The 20,613-nt window shown below is 36.0% G+C and overlaps 1 protein-coding gene across 2 annotated transcripts in view; it reads right to left on the bottom strand.

Annotated features, from left to right (window-relative positions):
• Positions 1 to 3,620: 3,620 nt before the first annotated feature.
• Positions 3,621 to 20,613, bottom strand: part of METTL4 (methyltransferase 4, N6-adenosine) — a 32,454-nt gene continuing 15,461 nt past the window's right edge. For both annotated transcript variants that reach the window (XM_082640132.1, XM_082640133.1), the window contains exons 6-9: positions 17,791 to 17,965; positions 15,316 to 15,422; positions 14,839 to 14,930; positions 3,621 to 9,057 (exon numbers count right to left, since the gene is read on the bottom strand). In XM_082640132.1, the coding sequence (XP_082496258.1) occupies positions 8,912 to 9,057; positions 14,839 to 14,930; positions 15,316 to 15,422; positions 17,791 to 17,965 (520 nt within the window). In that variant the 3' untranslated portion in view covers positions 3,621 to 8,911. The remainder of the gene's footprint in view (positions 9,058 to 14,838; positions 14,931 to 15,315; positions 15,423 to 17,790; positions 17,966 to 20,613) is intronic.

Genomic DNA, 20,613 nt, shown 5'->3' with positions numbered 1-20,613 from the left:
AAATGGAAGAATCTCAAAATAATGACGCTGAGTGAAGGAAGCTAGGTAAAAATAAATAAGAGTACATGCTGTATGATTTCATCTATGTACAATTCTAGAAAATGCACACAACTCTATGATGCAGAAAACAGACCAGTGATTGCCTGGGAATAGGATGGGGAAGGGTGGTTAAGGAAGGTGGATTATAAGGGGCCATGAGAAAAATCTTAGGAGATGATGACTGTGTTTATTATCTTGTTTCTGACAGTGGATTCACAAGCGTACACATAAGTCAAAGCTCATAAAACTGTATGTTATAAAATGTGCAATTTATATCATTATACCTCAATACAGCTGTAAAAATGTTAAAAGTAAGCCTCCTAGACAACTGTAGAAAAGATGCCCAAATAACATTTTCATTCAAAAGGTAGAAAATGCAGAGCAGATTTTTTTAATCCTGTTAATTTAGCCTCCAGTTTAAAAATAGTGTGCACTATCTTCTATATTTCTATAAAAAGAATTTTTAAAGCTTACAATCTACAAAGAACAAAATGCTTCCTTTGTAACTCTTCTGAACTTGCACATTTTAGCTGCCTACTGTCTAGTAACATTACAGCCACTACCTAGAATTAGAAAATAAACCAAAATTTAATCAGCATGTGGTTCCTGTTCTCCATTTCTCACATTGCTCAGTGATCTCGAAGTGATGTGCTTCTCTAAACTTCTGCATCACTTTCCATCTGTTCCCCAGCTTAGTGTTTACTGTATACTGTGGTTTATTAAGCTCTCATGGTTTCTTGTAGGAGTCTTGTCTATTCCATTGAATTCAAAGATACCTGAAGGCCAAGAGTCCATTCATTCATTCATTAAATATTGGCAGTGCTAGATATGCTGATAAGAGAAACATATATTAAAAATTGTCCTGGGCTTCCCTGGTGGCGCAGTGGTTGAGAGTCCACCTGCTGCTGCAGGGGACACGGGTTCGTGCCCCGGTCCGGGAAGATCCCACATGCCACAGAGCGGCTGGGCCCGTGAGCCATGGCCGCTGAGCCTGTGCGTCCGGAGCCTGTGCTCCGCAACGGGAGAGGCCACAACAGTGAGAGGCCCGCGTACGGCAAAAAAAAAAAAGAAAAAAAAAGAAAAATTGGCCTACCTCCCATAATCTACTGAGATGTAAAATCTATTATTTTTTTTTAAAAAAAGGGAGCCACCTACAGAATAAACCACTTTCTGATTTCATGATAAATGTGAGGAAAAAACTAGCTAGATAATCCATGTATGTGAAAAGTGGCTCTAAAAGCAAGAATAAAGGCTTTCCTTTAGGAGACAAAAAAAGGTGGATCACAAAATAAGAGGTGCTGTCAAGAAGACTGTGAATAAAGAGAAATAAGCATATATATCAAATACCTTCTAGGTACCAGGCCCTATACTAGGCACTTCACATATGTTATTTCCCTTCATCCTCATAATAATCCTACAAGGTCCAAAGATTAGGCCTCTTAACCTCAAAAAAGGAAACAAAACAGGAAAACATAGTTTAAATAATTATTCAAATTCACTCATAAGCTAAATATTAAGACTCAATATATAGATCCAGCTGATCCCAAAGCCTAGTTTTTTCCTGACAGAGGAAGGTCCATGAGCAAAAGCAGAGTCCTAAATTCAGGTAATAGCAAATATCCAGTTAGACTAACATTTAAGGCATATATGGGAATGTTGGGAGAAGCAGCTAAAAATCAAGCTAAGTACCATATGTTTTTCCTTAAAGATATTGACCAAAAATGATTTTAACATTGTAAATGACCATTCATTTGCCTTAGTCATCCGAAGTTATCCCATTGTTATGTCAGTTATCTGATAATTAGTACAAAGTCTAATCAGAAAAAGTTGATGAAAAAAAATTTTCCTCATCGTCTCCACTCCTAGAGATCAATTTGTTTTTATATAGTCCCAAGAATTTGGACTGATACTGAAAAAATCCAACAAGTTCACTCAAGTTCACAGAAGCCCTAGAAAACCTAGGTTAACTCCTAGGAATATTTAGAGGAAAATATTTAGTGTAATTATCATGGTATTCTGGTATTGACTTGCTTTCAAGCTGGAGCAGACTGGTCAATAGAGCCATGAATTTGGACTTCCCTGGTGGCACAGTGGCTAGGAATCTGCCTACCAATGCAGGGGACATGGGTTCGAGCCCTGATCCAGGAAGATCCCACATGCCACAGAGCAACTAAGCCCGTGAGTCACAACTACTGAGCCTGCGCTCTAGAGCCCGCGAGCCACAACTGAGCCCATGTGCCACAACTACTGAAGCCTGCGTGCCTAGAGCCTGTGCTCTGCAACAAAGAGAAGCCACCGCAATGAGAAGCCCACGCACCACAACGAAGAACAGTCCCCGCTCGTGGCAACTAGAGAGAAAACCCGTGCGCAGAAACAAGACCCAACACAGCCAAAAGTAAATAAATAAATCAATATAAAGTTTCTAAAAATAGAGCCATGAATTTAATTAAGACCCTCACTGGAGTTTTGGGTTGGTCTATACCCTGATAGCAGATAACCATGGTGCATTAAATAATTTGCACCTGTACTTACGTTACTTAATCTAACAATTTGAACAACCACCTTCAAGTCCAAGTCTGTATCTTGCAGAAGGGCTTCCTTAAAAAATGTAAATTTAAAATGGCTAATCTGATTGAGATAAATACAATTGCATGGTAAATGTGCTAACAGCTTATGTCAAAGGGTTTAGCAGGCTATGTGATTCTGAGTGATTCTGAGTTGCACTCAGGATATCAGTTCAACTAATGTCACTAAATCTCTAACAAAAAATATTGTGTTAATTAGCCAAGACTGATGATATCACATATTGAGAAAGGTATGTTTGGATGACTACATATGAACCATTCTAAATTTGCTTCAGGCCAAACAGTGGATCCTTTGATTAGTAGCTGATGAGCCTATTAAGATCTCAGGTTCATTAGCAAACATGGTACAACATAAAGTGTCTTAATTTAGGAAACAGAATAGAACTCAAGTCTTGGTTCACTTATTAGCCATGTCAGTTCACCTCTATGAACGTGTTCTCTCATTATAACTACAACTTCATAAGACTGCTTTGAGAATAAAGTGATATAATTGAAGTAAAAGAACTCTGATAACCAGAAAACTATGGCAACAGTGCTGTGGTGCTTCCCAGCATGTGGTAAGCCAACGGTACATGATATGTCAAATGAGGTAAATTGAGCAGCATCTTCAAGGAAGGTAAAGCCATTGAAGGTGATTATAATCCTCCTCTGAATCACAATCAGTACAAAATCCAATGTCTCACTGAAGCTGAAAACACAAATTTGCTAAATATATGTCTCTAGAGTACCAAGCCTGAAAAGGTAAGATTTGAGGGCCTACAGTTTTCTGGTAAGAGTGAGTTTGAGCCATAGAATTTGGATGACTAGAACAGGACAAGGTAGATAGAGCCTACAGCGAGGATAGAGCAAAAGGCAGCAACTAAAGCAAGGCTCAAAGTTAAGCCTCTGATATTCACATACTCAAAGACTGAACAAACTTCAAAAATAACAATTTTATTTGGCAAAATCAGTAAATCAATTGGCAAACTTGACAGATAATCACTTCAATCTAACATTTTACTTAGTAGATAAATATTTGTAGAAAATCTGTAAATAAACTCTTTTCTCAAAACTCTAAGTGAAAGGCCAAACACAACAGATTACATATTCTACGATTCCATTTATATGAAATTCTAAAAAGCAAAACTAATGATACAAAACAAATCATTTGCCAAGGGCCAAGGGTGGGAGGATGGGATTGACTGCAAAGGGACATATCAATTTTGGGGGATGAAGGAAATGTTCTATATCATGATTATGGTGGTAGATATATATGTATGCTTTCAAAACTCATTGAATTTGACACTGATAATTGGAGAATTTTATTATGTGAAAAGTATACCTCAAAAAAAATTTTTAAGCTTATATATAATAAATCAGCATGCTTTTCAAAGAACCATTTCAGTAAAAATATTTTACTTAGTAAACAAATATTTATTTGTAGAAAATCTGGAAATAATATTAAAAAATTTTTCACAATCATAAGCAGTAGTTACTTTCTTTTTTTCTTTGTTTTTATTTTCTAATTTAATTTTTATTTTATATTGGGGTATAGTTGATTTACAATGTTGTATTAGTTTCAGGTGTATAGCAAAGTGGTTCAGTTATATATGTACATATATCCATTCTTTTTCAGATTCTTTTCACATATAGATTATTACAGAACACTGAGTATAGTCCCCTGTGCTAGACAGTAGGTCCTTGTTGATTATCTATTTTATATATAGTAGTGTGTATCTCTTAATCCCAAATCCCTAATTTATCCCTCCCCCTACCTTTCTCCTTTGGTAACCATAAATTTGTTTTTGAAAACAATGAGTCTTTCTGTTTTGTAAATAAGTTCATTTGTATCATCTTTTTAGGGTCCACATATAAGTGATATCATATGATATTTTTCTTTCTCTGTCCAATTTACTTCACTTAGTATGATAATCTCTAGGTCTATCCATGTTGCTGCAAATGGCATTATCTCGTTCTTTTTTATGGCTGAGGAACATTCCACTGTATATATGTACCACATCTTCTTTATCCATTCCTCTGTTGATGGGACATTTAGGCTGCTTCCATGTCTTGGCTATTGTAAACTGTGCTGCAATGAACACTGGGGTGCATGTATCTTTTTGAATTACGGTTTTCTCCAGATATATGCCCAGGAGTGGGATTGCTAGATCATATGGTAGTTCTATTAATTTTTTTAGTTTTTTAAGGAAACTTCCACACTGTCCTCCATAGTGGTTGTACCAATTTACATTCCCACCAACAGTGTAGGAGGGTTCCCTTTTCTCCACACCCTCTCCAGCATTTATTGTTTGTAGACTTTTTGATGATGGCCATTCTGACCGGTGTGAGGTGATACCTCATTGTAGCTTTTATTTGCGTTTCTCTAATAATTAGCAAAGTTGGGCATCTTTTCATGTGTTTTTTGGCCACCTGTATGTCTTCTTTGGAGAAATGTCTATTTAGATCTTCTGCCAATTTTTTGATTGGATTGTTTTTGTTTTTTTGATATTGAGCTGCATGAGCTGTTTGTATATTCTGGAGATTAATCCCTTCTCGGTCACTTTGTTTGCAAATATATTCTCCCTTTCTGTGGGTTGTCTTTTCATTTTGTTTATGGTTTCCTTTGCTGTGAAAAAGCTTTTAAGTTTAATTAGGCCCCATTTGTACATTTTTGTTTTTATTTTCATTACTCTAGGAGGTGGATACAAAAAGATATTTCTATAATTTATGTCAGAGTGTTCTGCCTATGTTTTCCTCTAAGAGTTTTATAGTATCTGGTCTTACATTTAGGCCTTTAATCCATTTTATTTTTGTGTATAATGTTAGAGAATGTTCTAATTTCATTCTTTTACATGTAGCTGTTTTCCCAGCACCAGTTATTGAAGAGACTGTCTTTTCTCCATTGTATATTCTTTCCTCCTTTGTCGTAGATCAATTGACCATAGGTGCATGGGTTTATTTCTAGGCATTCTATCTTGTTGCATTAATCTATATTTCTGTTCTTGTGCCAGCACCATACTGTTTTGATTACTGCAGCTTTGTAGTATAGTTTGAAGTCAGGGAGCCTGGTTCCTCCAGCTCCAGTTTTCTTTCTCAGAATTACTTCGGCTATTAGGGGTCTTTTGTGTTTCCATACAAATTTTAAAATTTTTTGTTCTAGTTCCATGAAAAATTCCATTGGTAATTTGATAAGGATTGCATTGAATCTGTAGTTGCCTTGGGTAGTACAGCCATTTTGACAATACTGATCTTTCCAATCCAAGAACACAGTATATCTTTCCATCTGTTTGTATCATATCCCATTTCTTTCATCAGCATCTTATAGTTTGCAGAGTACAGGCCTTTTGTCTCCTAGGTATTTTATTATTTTGATGCAATGGCAAATGGGAGTTTCCTTAATTTCTCTTTCCAATCTGTCATTGTTAGTGTATAGAGATGCAAGAGATTTCTGTGTATTAATTTTGTATCCTGCAACCTTACCAAATTCATTGAGGAACTCTAGTAGTTTTCTGGTAGCATCTTTAGGATTTTCTGCAAACAGTGACAGTTTCACTTCTTTTCCAATTTGGATTTCTTTGTTTTTTTGTTTTTTTTTCCTTCTCTGATTGCCATGGCTAGGACTTCCAAAACTATGTTGAATAAAAGTGGTGAGAGTGAACATCCTTGTCTTGTTCCTGATCTTAGAGGAAATGCTGTCAGCCTGATCTCACTGATCTTAGAGGAAATGCTGCCAGCTTATCACCACTAAGTATGATGTTAGCTGTGGGTTTGTCATATATGGCCTGTATTACGTTGAGGTAGGTTCCCTCTATGCCCACTTTCTGGAGAGTTTTTATCATATATCGGTGTTGAATTTTGTCGAAAGCTTTTTCTGCATCTATTGTGAGATGATCACGTGATTTTTATTCTGCAATTTGTTGATGTGGTGTACCACACTAGTTGATTTGAGTACATTGAAAAATCCTTGCATCCCTAGGATAAATCCCACTTGACCATGGTGTATGAACCCTTTAACGTATTGTTGGATTAGGTTTGCCAGTATTTTGTTGAGGATTTTGTATCTATGTTCATCAGTGATATTGACCTGTAATTTTCTCTTTTTTTGTAGTATCTTTGTTTGGTTTTGGTATCAGGGTGATGGTGGCCTCACAGAATGAGTTTGGGAGTTTTCCTGCCTCTGTAATTTTTTGGAATAGTTTCAGAAGGATAAGTGTTAACTCTTTTCTAAGTGTTTGACAGAATTCACCTGTGATAGATAGAATTCATCTGGTCCTGCACTTTTGTTTGTTGGAAGTTTTTTAATCACAGTTTCAATTTCAGTACTTGTGACTGGTCTGTTCATATTGGTCTGTGATTGGTCTGTTCTTCATGGTTTAGTCTTGAAAGATTGTACCTTTCTAAGAATTTGTCCATTTCTTCCAGGTTGTCCATTTCATTGGCATATAGTTGATTGTAGTAGTCTCATGATTCCTTTGTATTTCTGTGGTGTCAGTTGTAACTTCTCCTTTTTCACTTCTAATTTTGATTTGAGCCCTTTCCCTTTTTTCTTGATGAATCTAAAGGTTTAGCAATTTTGTTTATCTTTTCAAAGAACAAGCTTTTAGTTTCACTTATCTTTTCTATTGTTTTGTTCATCTCTATTTCTGCTCTGATCTTTATGATTTCTTTCCTTCTACTAACTTTGGGTTTTGTTTGTTCTTTTTTCTCTAGTTGCTTTAGGTGTAAGGTTATGTTGTTTAGTTGAGATTTTTCATTTCCTGAGGTAAGATTGTATTGGTAAAAAACTTCCCTCTTAGAATTGCTTTTGCTGTATCCCAAAGGTTTTGTATTGTCATGTTTTTGTTTTCATTTGTCTCTAAGTATTTTTTTATTTCCTCTTAGGTGATCCATTGGTTGTTTAGTAACATTGTTCAACCTCCACGTTTGTGGGGGTTTTTTTTTCAAATTTTTATTTATTTGTTTGTTTGTTTTTGGCTGTGTTGGGTCTTCATTGCTTCATGCAGGCTTTCTCTAGTTGCAGTGAGCAGGGGCTACTCTTCATTGCAGTGCACAGGCTTCTCATTGTGGTGGCTTCTCTTGTTGCGGAGCACTGGCTCTAGGTGATCGGGCTTCAGTAGTTGTGGCACACAGGCTCAGCAGTTGTGGCTCATGGGCTCTAGAATGCAGGCTCAGTAGTTGTGGCACATGGGCTTAGTTGCTCCGCAGCATGTGGGATCTTCCCGGACCAGGGCTCGAACCCATGTCCCCTGCATTGGCAGGTGGATTCTTAACCACTGCACCACCAGGGAAGTCCCATGTTTGTGTTTTCTACAGTTTTTTCCTTGTAGTTGATTTCTAATCTCATAGCAGTGTGGCTGGAAAAGATGCTTGATATGATTTCAATTTTCTTAAATTTACCAAGGTTTGCTTTGTGGCCCAGCATGTGATCTATCCTGGAGAATGTTCCATGTGCACTTGAGAAGAATGTGTATTCTGCTGCTTTTGGATGGAATGTTCTATAAATATCAATTAAGTCCAAGCAGTGTTTACTTTCTGACATTATTAAGAATTTATTTTTCTTCTAGAAAAACAAGCAAAACTAAAAAGTAATTGAAAAGTGACCCTGAATGAAATTTAAAACCCTCCAAAAAATGTTTCATGAACTCAGTACAATGATGCAATACTTAGCAGGTCTTTGAATACATTTTCCAGAATGTAGCAGCATACTAGACGTTCTAAATCCAGGTTGTACAGGGGTCAGGTAGACAATATAAGTGAGTGGTATGGGACAAGGGTTACTGTGGTAAACTGGAGAGTACATGGCCCTTCCCAAATGAGCTGCCACCACTGGGTCCCACAGACTGATGCCAGGAAAGAACACAGGCTGCAGTGTAGTCAGAGTTTCTGATGTTTAAAGAAAGGCAGAAATATGGACTTATTATGTGAAATTTCCTGATTTTTTAGAATGATGGCTCCAATTTTTTTTACAACACGATATGGGCCAAACAAAACACACCCATACATAGAATTGTGACTTCAGGTCCATAATGCATGCTTTCTGAACTTTTTCAATAACAAAGTCTTGCCATCATTCTAACTGCTTACCTCTTTAGTTGTAGAGCCCAGAATAATGTGAAATACTAGTGCAACTGAAGTAAAATTCATCTCAAAATTATGTGACAGCTAGTCACTTCTAATCATTTTGCTGAAAAACCAAGTCCTGTTTACATCTCTAAGCATATTGGTTGGTAATAAAAGGAAAAATCTATTAGAATGAAGGGAGAAGGAGTGAGGAAAAACTGAAGAAAAACACAATTTTAAGAACATAGTCAACTTTTAGACTCCAGGGCAACAAAATAATCCACATGTTGAAATTTGAGAACTTCATTGCCCCAACTAGTCCAACCCGGCTGTAAATTTCGAGCAAACAATTCCAAACATTCCCCCTCTGGCTTGATATAGTCTTTTAGAACCTCTGTCCAGAAAAAAAAAGAGAAAAAAACACAAAAATTATTATTAAGGAAGGAATCAATTTCCTTTAGCAGTAAAGAGTAGAAAAGCAGGGATGTTTCCTTAAAAAAAAAAAAAGGCAAGTTAATTTCAAGGATTTCATCACAGGCTTTACTATTTATAGTTAGAAAGTCATTTGAAATAAAAACCCTTGAGATTGGGAACAATACCATCAGAACTTTCAATAGTCCTGACTTATCAGTTTTCATTTGTAGATAAGCAATGAGGATTTTAACACCCACACCAGTAACTTTTCAGTCTTCCAATAATGCTGACATAGCTCCTGAGTACTAACTTATTTTTTAATAAATATAATCCATGCATGAAAAAAAGTCTATAGGAACAATACAAAGACAACCCACTTTAAAAACTAAGATAAAACATAAGTCTCTGCAAAAACATACTTTAGTGTAAGAGTTGGAAACACAGAGAAATATTCAGAACATATATCTAACAAATAACTCTACCTCCTCAGCTATAACTTGGTAGTACTGAGAACAAAATTACAGATCTTTCTTTACCTAAAATTTCACCATATTATTTCCACAGTTAAGTATTCCTTATTCTATGTATTCATAACTACTGAAAATTATATTTTGTTAGGAAAATGGCATCTCATCTATACCTTGGCTAAATAGCTGTGATCTACACTAACAGAAAAAAAGAGAATACCGTAGAAGCTTTTTTTTAAAGTACATGCTCATTTGAATGACAAATAGTTAAATCAATTTAACCTTGATCACGTTGCTGGTTAGCTATATTTTTTTGATATATGTATATTCTACAAAAGGAACTGAGTATGAAAATAACGATTCAGGGATGAAAAGTCACTGGAACTGGCAAAATATAGTTCTTAATTGCTATATAAGATTGAGCTTGGAAGAAACCCATCAAATTCCCTTTAGCAATGATAAGTGTTCCTTAGAAATACTTGACATAGGTTAGATGTAAAAGATAATATATCTCCAATAAAGATGTAAAAAAAAAAGATAATATATTTTAAAATGTATATTTCATGTTCTTCAGATGCTCTCACAGCAAAATAATTGTTCATTTGTCTGAAAGCACTGGTCCTGATTATCAAAAATTGAAGAATTTAAAGTATTCATTGTCTATAACTCACCAAACTCAAATCTGGGCTTTGATAGCTTCTAGGTGATGCTTACATGAGACTTCTAGTCCTTTCATAAGTATATAATTAAATGCTATTAAACGTGAGTGAGAAAAATTTCCCCAGAGTCTTAGAACAATAAACTTTTATATCACTTTTCCATTTTTGCCCCATGAATTCAATGCCTTACTGGCCTCAATTCACTTTTAATGTGGTCTAAGGTTATACTGAAGGCAAGGTTTTGTTTTCTTGTTTCTGCTTGTTCAGTTCTTTGGTACAAAGATGTTAGCAACTCTATTTTGGAATTTTAAACTGGAGTCTAAACTGGAATCAGCCAGTCAATAATGTTTACTATTTCTGAGGAAGTTCCCTGGTGGTCCAGTGGGTAAGACTCTGTGCTCCCAATGCAGGGAGCCCAGGTTTGATCCCTGGTCGGGGAACTAGATCCTGCATACATGCTGCAATTAAGAAGCCTGCATGCCACAACTAAGACCTGGCACAGCCTAGATAAATAAAAAAATAAATACAGTTTTTTTAATGTTTACTATTTCTGAGCACCCATTATAAGTGCTATGGGACTTAACAAAAGAAATAGATATCCATGTCTTCTAAGAGTTCAGAAGCTAATAGAAAAAGATGGCCAGGTACTTGGAGTGGAAAAATACATAAAACCTAAACCCATTTATCACCTTCTACTTTATCAATGGAACACATTTCTGCATGGCCTTTTTCCTTTCTAGTTGAGAAACAGAGAAAATCAAGGAGTAATGTTTTTGTAATGTTAACCACATATGTTTAATTTCAAAACAAAGCAAAAGAAAGAGGCAAATTAATGGAAATATTTTATTCTTACTAATTTTAAATATCAATTTAAAAGAAAATGCAAGATCTTAAAAGTTCTCATCACAGGAAAAAAATTTTGTAGCTATGTATAAGCTTACTGTGATCAGTGAATATGTATATATATCTTGAATCATTATGTCGTACACCTGAAACTAATACAATGTTATATGTCAATTATCTCAATTTTAAAAAAGCAAATTCAAATGTATAAATTTAAATATGAGTATGACATATATATAAATAATTACATAACATCTGGCATTAGTAAAACATACTTGTAACCAATGGAAAGGAAGTAATTCATACATAGCCCATCATTCCCCTTCTGCTTGGGAGCAAAGGGCATGGCTGGGGGAAAAGCGGCTCAAATGTCAGTGCATAGAATCTCATCAAACTATATTTAACTGTTCAGATACAAATTGTTGCGAGTAAAGTAGTAAAAAGGAGTAGAAATTCCTCTAAGGTACAATATGAAAAACAAAATTTTCATTCAAATACTTTTATTTCCTGATTTTCCTACCTTAAATCTTTAAACTTAAAATATTATACATTTATGTTAGGTTGTAAGCCATAGCTATTGTTGGTTTATGTTTCAGTCTATAGGAAGAAATTTCAAAACTTAAAAAGAGTAAATGTCTCATTTTTAAACAGAATATGCTTCCAATTTGGTGTTTTTTACATTTTGCAGTAGAAATAACAAATTAAAACTCGTTAAAAGAAAAAAAAACTTGGTGTTTCTAGAAGCAAAAGAGGGAACATTTCATTTTGTGAATTGGCATAAAGCAGTTTAAGAACATTTACATGTAAAAGTTCTAAGCATTATATAGAGAACATGTATTACCCAAATCCTAGGTTTATGATTCAGAGTAAAATACTATTTTATTTATTTTATTTACTTATTTTTTAACATCTTTATTGGAGTATAATTGCTTTACAATGTTGTGTTAGTTTCTACTGTATCACAAAGTGAATCAGCTACATGTATACATATATCCCCATATCCCCTCCTTCTTGCACCTCCCTCCCACCCTCCCTATCCCACCCCTCTAGGTGGACACAAAGCACTGAGCTGATCTGTCTGTGCTATGCAGCTGCTTCCCACTAGCTATCTATTTTACATTTGGTAGTGTATATATGTCCATGCCACTCTCTCACTTCAGAGTAAAATATACTGCAGAAATCTGCAAGTTGCTTTCTGATGGCTTTGTGTGGCTCTGTATCCAAAATACAGGCACTTGCTATCCAGTAACATGAACTCAAAAATAAAGGATTATACATACTTCTTGTCTACCAGTACTTAACCAAAACATAAGAATAACATATATTGAGTCACACAAGATTTTTCCTCCCCAAAATCTAACTTTTCTTTTTAAATATTCTCAATGCTAAAAATGTGTTTGTGCTGCCCTCTACTGGGAATACAGCAGAACTGCACTTCATAACTACAGGCCGTAATATGTACTAATTTTTATTAGTATTAATAGAAGACTAATTTTAATCACTATTTTATAAAGCCTTATATCTTAAGACTACTCTTTAAACATAATCCATGTAAAATGAATTAAGAAATAGTTTAACTATCATTTGGGAATGAAAGGTTTTTTGAGTCTGGCGCTTGGATTCTTAAAAGTAAAAAAATAAGCCCTAAGACAAACCCTAAATTAAGCTTTGGTACTCACCAAATGATAAAGAAAATTCAAATGAGAAGAATACAAATTAGATTTCTTCCAATGAGTATAACTGGTGGCAAACATAATTTTTTTCTCAAAGAACAGTACAGCTTCACTTTTCATTTAAGTCAAATGTTTAATGCATTAAAGAATCTATAACAGTCCAAAGTTTACAGGCAATTATTCACTGAGAATCCCCCTAAGTCAAAGAATGGATCAACAGGTAGACATCTGAACATTTCTCAAATGAATTAACACTAAAGACTCTCTGTATAAGCAATTTAAGATAATAGAAATCTTAAATGCTACCAACAAGCATTCTCTTGGGAATTTGAATTCACCTTCCTATGTATCCTAGCTCATGAACTATCCCACATTCTGCAAAATCAGGTGATAAGCTGATAGCCTATAGTCTTCCTGAGTGGCAGCTTGAAAGTTTTGGTTTATTTAAGCCAGGACCACCAAATTAATAAAATATATATTTCTAAAGAAAAAATTTTAATAGTAAACTTTGAATGTCAAAGTCAGTATCTCGCATATTCCTATTCCTATTACATTCCTATTTTTTTATTCTTTCACTTGAAAAATTTAGCAATTACTGATCTTCTACTATATGCTACAGAATTTCAAATATAACCAATCCTCACAACTCTGAAAGATTAAATATCATTATTCCCCCTTCAAATGTCGACTTTGAGGTGGAAAATTATTAGAGTAACTTGCTCAAGTAGCAGAACCAGGATTCAAACTCGTGTTAGTCAATCTGAAAAGCTAAAGCTTTCCACTATTCCTTGCTGCTTATTTTCATTAAATGACGGACTACTAAAGCATTAAGACTAGTAAGAATTGCAGGCTGCAGCAATTACCTTTCCAATGGTTCAGTAAAGCAACACCACCTCAACATAAAACTGAGAGTGTCTACCAACTATCAAGGGAATTCTAACCATCTCTCTGACTGCTTTCTGCACTCTTGGCTTTAGAGCCAGCAAGGGATAGAACCCTGACAGTACAACCTAGCAGAACTAGTCCTGACATGCACCATCAGTCTTCATTCTGCTGAGGGCAGTGATGGGATAACAACCCGGTTAGTAAGGGGAACCTAAAAAATGGCAATGAGGAAGGTTGAGGTAATGTAAGACTAATCTGCACGGGTGCGCTGGGTGGTCACGCGGCTCCGTCTCCACTTCAACAGCGTTTTAATATAACAGACCCTTTTTCCAACCACCAACCACCCTCCAGACTCCTTTCCAGTTGCGACTTCTGGGACCAGGCAACACCGCTTTTGCGGTCAGCTCCTTAGTGCCACCCACAATGACCTCCCAGATTCGTGCAAATTATTCCACCCAAGTGGAGGGTGCGGTCACCCGCCTGGTGGACCTGCATCCTCTGGCCTGCTACACCTACCTCTCTCTGGGCTTCTGCTCCGAGCGCCACAATGCGGCTCTGGAGGGCCAGGGCCCTGCCTCCTTCAGCAGGTTGGCCCAGCACCTCTCCAAGATGCAAAACCAGCATGGCAGCAGCACCCTATTCCAGGACACACCAAAGCTGCCCCAAGATGAGTGGGGCAAAGCCCTGGACGCCACAGAAGCTACCATGGGCCTGGAGAAGAACCTGAACCAGGCCTTTTTGGGTTTGCATGCCCTGGGTTCTGCCCACACAGACCATCTCTGTGCCTTCCTGGGGAGCCACCTCCTGGATGAGGAGGTGAGACTCAAGAAGATGGGTGACCACCTGACCAACCTCCGCAGGCTGGCCGGCCCCCAGCCAAGGTTGGGCGAGTACTTAGGACCAGTAGCCTTCGAGCCCAGCAGCCCTTGAGGGCCCGATTCCACCTCCTGGTCTCAGGGCCTCTGCCTGAGCCTCTCCCTGCTGCCACTAGGCAGCTATGTAACCACCTGAAGCCCTCTCCCAAGCTACAGACCAATTGGAAACAATAAAACTTTCTGTAGCAAAAAAAAATCTATTCTCTATTCCATAAATTCTGCTATATGATTTTAAAATATTAATTAAAATAACATATACCTGATTTAATTTCCAAATTTCTAGACTATTCAAATACTATCAATACATTCAACCCTTTTGTCAATTTCACAGAAGGCATAACTATTTTATAAAAACATACCAGCAAGAGGTGGCTTATGTGAGTGAAGCGTACAGGGCACACTGACAATTAACTTGTGATCTGGAATGGGGAGCTCTTTTACATCTGCATTCCTATTAAAACAGAACAGAAACGTAAATTATATTTTAGAGGACAATTTTTTACATATAAGCCACAGTTGCTTTGATTTTTTTTCACCTTTCCAATAGTATCTGAATTTATAATAAATTTAAGAATAGAAATAATGGAAATCAACAACCTAAGTATTAAGAAATTTCAGATAGTTTCCTTTCTACAATAATGACTCTTACACATTAGATAAAGCAAAAGATAATATAAAATTTCATGTGCCATACCATTCACACTTTTCTCATCTCGGCCATTTTCAGATTTTCAAAAATGTAAAAATTAACAAAAACTAATGATCACTGTATTAATAACTTTTAAAAGCCTTAAAATCAATACATTTATACAATTTTGAAAAATCACCTTTCCTACCTTAATGGTAAAGCAGCTTTTTCTCGAACTCTTCCCAGTATAAGACCTTCGTAAGGCTTTTTGTGTGGAGAATCTAATGGGAACACAAACTCTCCTGAACTGGTGATCTGACAAAAAGGAGTCAAAAACAAAAACAACCCATACATCTGTAAATATCCAGGAAAATGATTGGTTTTTTTTTTCCTACCACTATACAATTTCCACCAAAGAAAAAGAAGTACCACAGTCCAATAAAAATATAATGTGGGCCACAAATTTAAGCCACACATGTAATTTAGATTTTCTAGTACCAACATTTAAAAATCAAAAAGAATGAGGCAAAATTAATTTTAATTGTATTTTAAGTTTTAAATTATTTTTAATTATTTTTAATTTAACCTAACACATCTAAAATATTACCATTTCAATATGTAATCAATTCAAAAAATTATTGAGGTATGTTATATTCTTTCATACTAAGTCTTTTAAATCCAAAACACTTATATTTTACATTTAGCACCACATCTCAATTTGGACTAGCCACATTTCAAGTGCTGAAGAGCTACACACTGTTAGTGACTACCATAATGGACAAGGCAGCTATGAAGGACTAAAAAATTTTAAGTATCATTTTATCATCTTGCACACAAAAACCTCTATTTTTCATTAAAATTTATTATTGGAAACCATGCCATCATTAATTCATTTATTTGTTCAAATAACATTTACCTATTACTGGCAATGTGACTAAGTCGATTACAATAAAGTATTTTCCTTTACTTATAGGAAACAATGGCATTAAATACTGTCAGAGCTAAAACTAATAATGAAAGAAGCTCAGGGATTGATGAGATAGACAATACATGGTCAATTTCTTGGCATTATAAATGCAGAAATTCAATCTTATCATTTCATCCTGGAGTGATCAGACTCCCAAAGACTCACTTTAGCTAATCAAACTCAAAACACAATTTATAATAACAATATCAATTCATTAATTAAGCATGGAAGAAAATATTTTCACTATCAGAATATTCATATCTATTCTCTGTGGAACCCTTTACCCTATATCGAGGTATCTAAAAAACCAAATCAGGAAAGTCCTTTTATCACCTCTAGGGCCCACGAGAAACAGCATCTATTCCACACAGCACTGTATAAACACTGGCAAATTCTTATTCTTTGGATATCCTTTATACTCAATGCAGACTACTCCTTCTGATATAACAATATGTTCAATTACCTAATAAGTGTTTCATAAAACATATTTTTGTTTTAAGCTATAGTCATATCATACCATCTCATAGAACTGATTACTACCAGAAATGAACAGTCTTAGTTTTCATGTATTAACATTTTACTGGTTTTGATTTCAGAAGGTAACCTTTTCGTGACTTTGGCCTCAGTCTCTGATTATAAAAGAACTGCCATAATAGACAGAGTGGAATGGAGTTTTATATTCCTGTTATGGTCCTACAGCAAATCAACCAAAGCTAAGCCCAAAGCACCACTGTAAAAGCAAAGACACAACTGTAAGTGTTTGTTTGTCAAGTCTCACAAAATAGGTGCAAATAAATAATGTACACAGCTTTTAGAAGATATTCCAGTACACTACAAAGTACACAAAGCACATAAAAATAGAACCTGTGTCTAAAATGAATATACAGTTATATAAATATTATATAAATGTTAAACATTCAACCCATAATAACCTGGTTTACCTTTTTAAATTTAGGAGGGCTTTTGTGGAATTCACCTGGTAGACAATGTATCTTTAAAAGGATGTCCAATGAACTCTGAACTGATGCCTTATATTTTTGTATCTTTTGGTATTTTTATACCAAGCAAAGATATTAAAGATCATTCAACCAATCCAAGAGTTAGAATCATTTCTTTCAAAAACAGGCACTGAGGAACCAAGTTAAGATTTAAAGTATAAAAGGTCCTTGCTTCTAGCATTTTCCCAACTCTTCCATGGTAGGTTTCTTTGTTATCTCCCTCTCATCCCCAGAAACATAAGAAAAAAAGAAAGAAGGAAGGAAGGAAGGGAGGGAGGGAGGAAGGAGAAGAAAAAAGAAAGAAGGACACAAGTCACAAAGGGCAGCTGAAATTTTGGATGAGTAAAGAGGAAGAAGATGAAGAGTAAGACAATTTCTATGTTTAGTGATGGACAAATCCCCCAAAGTTTTTGTTTGTTGTTTCTTAAACTACAGACATCAGAGCTTTTTAAAATGTCACCCTGATATCTCTGAGTGATTTCTGAAGGCCAGCAGTTTGGGATTCTACTACAAAAATATACAGAACAAATAGGTAAAAAGTCTTGAGAATAAGAAGACAAAGGTATTTAGCAGCAAAGTAAACATTTTCATTAGACCATGTTGAAGGAGTAGAGCAGTGTCATGTTAAGCATTAAAAAGTAGATGCTACCTTTATGTGACTTGTATGTCACACCTTATTAACAAATAAAGTTAACAAATACGTAACTTCTAAACTTACTTTTACCCAGTGCCATTCAGCAACTATCTCCACAGACCAAGAAGGGTAAAGCTCTTCCTTAACAAAACGTAGGTGCTTCTGTCTATTCGTCACCCAAGTAACAACAAGACAGTTTGGAGCAGCCAGCTTAGGGATAGGTATCTGCTTTATTTGAAGTGGTGATAAATAACTATATCTAAAAATAAACAGAAAAAAATATTAGCAAAATTTGCTGCAAAAAAGAAAAATAAGCAGGGAGAAGACCTGTTATTATAACATTGACTCCACAAACACAAAGCTCCTATATTTATTTGTGCAACTAAATATGAAGCCACACTGACACCCAGTGGACACATTATTACATGCAAGTCGGAAACAATATTTTTAGTTTTTACTAATTTAAAATGATGAAGCCATATTTCTTTATCATTTCTAAATGTATTACATTTCAGTAATTTTAATAATATTTTCTATATGCTTTTCTAACATTCAAAATTAAGCAAATATTATGGTTTGATCATCTGTACATTACAAAGGGACCCCATTAACAGTCTTGAAACTACTGTCTCAATATCCCACCAACATCTTCAATCTATCATCTTGTTTCTTTCATCCTTCCCAATCAGTTCTACTGGGCTCTCTGAAACTCTCATGCTTTCATTACAAAAAAAAAATTCTACAGTCTTGCACCTCCTGGTCGTTAGTAGTATGAAGTCTAGTTTCTCTTGCTAAAACACTACTTGCTCTACAATACCCCATCAAACCAACGCGGCCCTTTCTCCAGCACCCAACACACACAACAGAGACAGGAGAGGTCAGTATTCTCCTAGCTCCCCTATTGCCAGTTCCAGGCTATCAGTCATCTACCTCTGTGTAAAATCCCCTTCTCTTTGAGAAGTACGCTATCTAGCCTCCAATGTTCCTTATCGAACCTATTACACATCCCCACTCTCCATGTTCAATGAGGATTTAAGTTCTGAGATCCTTCTACCTCACCAACATAAATCTTGCCAGTATCCTGGGCAATTTCAAAGCACAAGCTAAATAATGTACACACTCACCTATTCTTCCCCTAAATAAACACAACTGCATTCACCCCACTTCAATAATCCATTCGAGTGGCCAAAACCTGGACCTTGACATCACTCAAACTTGCTCCATTTCTGAAACCATATACACTGATCTCTAGCCATTACTTTTTTTTTTTAACATCTTTATTGGAGTATAATTGCTTTACAATGTTGTGTCAGTTTCTGCTGTACAACAAAGTGAATCAGCTATATGTATACATATATCCCCATATCCCCTCCCTCTTGTGTCTCCCTCCCACCCTCCTTATCCCACCCATCTAGGTCGTCACAAAGCACTGAGCTGATCTCCCTGTGCTATGCGGCTGCTTCCCACTAGCTATCTATTTTACATTTGGCAGTGTATGTGTATGTCAATGCTACGCTCTCACTTCGTCCCAGCTTCCCCTTCCCCTCACCGTGTCGTCAAGTCCGTTCTCTATGCTGCGTCTTTATTCCTGCCCTGCCACTAGGTTCATCAGTACCGTTTTTCTAGATTCCAAATACATGCATTAGCATACGGTATTTGTTTTTCTCTTTCTGACTTACTTCACTCTGTATGACAGACTCTAGGTCCATCCACCTCATTACAAATAGCTCAATTTTGTTCCTTTTTATGGCTGAGTAATATTCCATTGTATATATGTACCACATCTTCTTTGTCCATTCATCTGTCGATGGACATTTCAGTTGCTTCCATGTCCTGGCAATAGTAAATAGTGCTGCAATGAACACTGTGGTACATGTATCTTTTTGAATTAGGGTTTTCTCAGGGTATATGCCCAGTAGTGAGATTGCTGGGTCATATGGAAGTTCTATTTTTAGTTTTTTAAGGAACCTCCATACTGTTCTCCATAGTGGCTGTATCAATTTACAGTCCCACCAACAGTGCAGGAGGGTTCCCTTTTCTCCACACCCTCTCCAGCATTTATTGATTCTAGATTTTCTGATGATTGGCCATTACCTCTTCTCCGTCACTAATTCTTTGACTTTATCAAAGCATTCAGTCAGTGCCCCATTCCTCTACTTTACTGAGTCTATTGGTTTCTTCCTGCCCACACTTTCTCCTCTTCCTCACATACTACCAACAACCAATCACTTCACTGCCTTCTCACTAGCACCCCTAACTCCAATCTCCCCTTTACTCCTTCACCCCATAACTCCTGCAAACCTCCAATCTTAAATTCAATTCAATTTCAACACAATTCAATTCAACTTCTTCATAAGGACAAAATCAGGTGGAGAAAAATGCTAAACTGCTAAATTAAGTCCATTCTCAGGTTCACAAAACTACTCATCAATTCTTTTACTTATCCTCGGTCAACTACTACAAACCTTCATCTCTTTTCAAGTCTCGCCCAAACTCACTCTTTGCAGATGAAGTTAACGCATATATCAATTAAAAAAAAAAAAGCCATCGGACTGCTTCAACTACCTAACCCTCTCCCACCTGGTTATACGCTTTCACTTACCCATTGCTATACATTTCCTCTTAAAGGATGGCATGGCTTCATATATTTAAAGCTTATCCCTCCAGCTGTGTTCTCTTATTCCCATCTTCTAGTCTATTAGTGATGCTAATTACTCTCCTCCTGCATTTTCAACCTCTCTAGTAGTTCCTTACCATCAGCCTATAAATATGCTTATACTATACACTTTTACTTTCTTTTCTTATTTTTCTTTTTTTTTGGTTAGTTTTTCTATATACTATATACTTTTAAAGGAAAAAAGAGGAGAGAAGACTTGGGCGGGGGAAGGGTGGAGAAGGGAGAAAGAA

Source organism: Mesoplodon mirus (assembly GCF_964341445.2).
Source record: "Mesoplodon mirus genome assembly, chromosome: 13".
Lineage (NCBI taxonomy): Eukaryota > Metazoa > Chordata > Mammalia > Artiodactyla > Ziphiidae > Mesoplodon > Mesoplodon mirus.
Note: the sequence above shows the minus strand (reverse complement) of the source record. Positions and strands in the feature narration are given on the sequence as shown.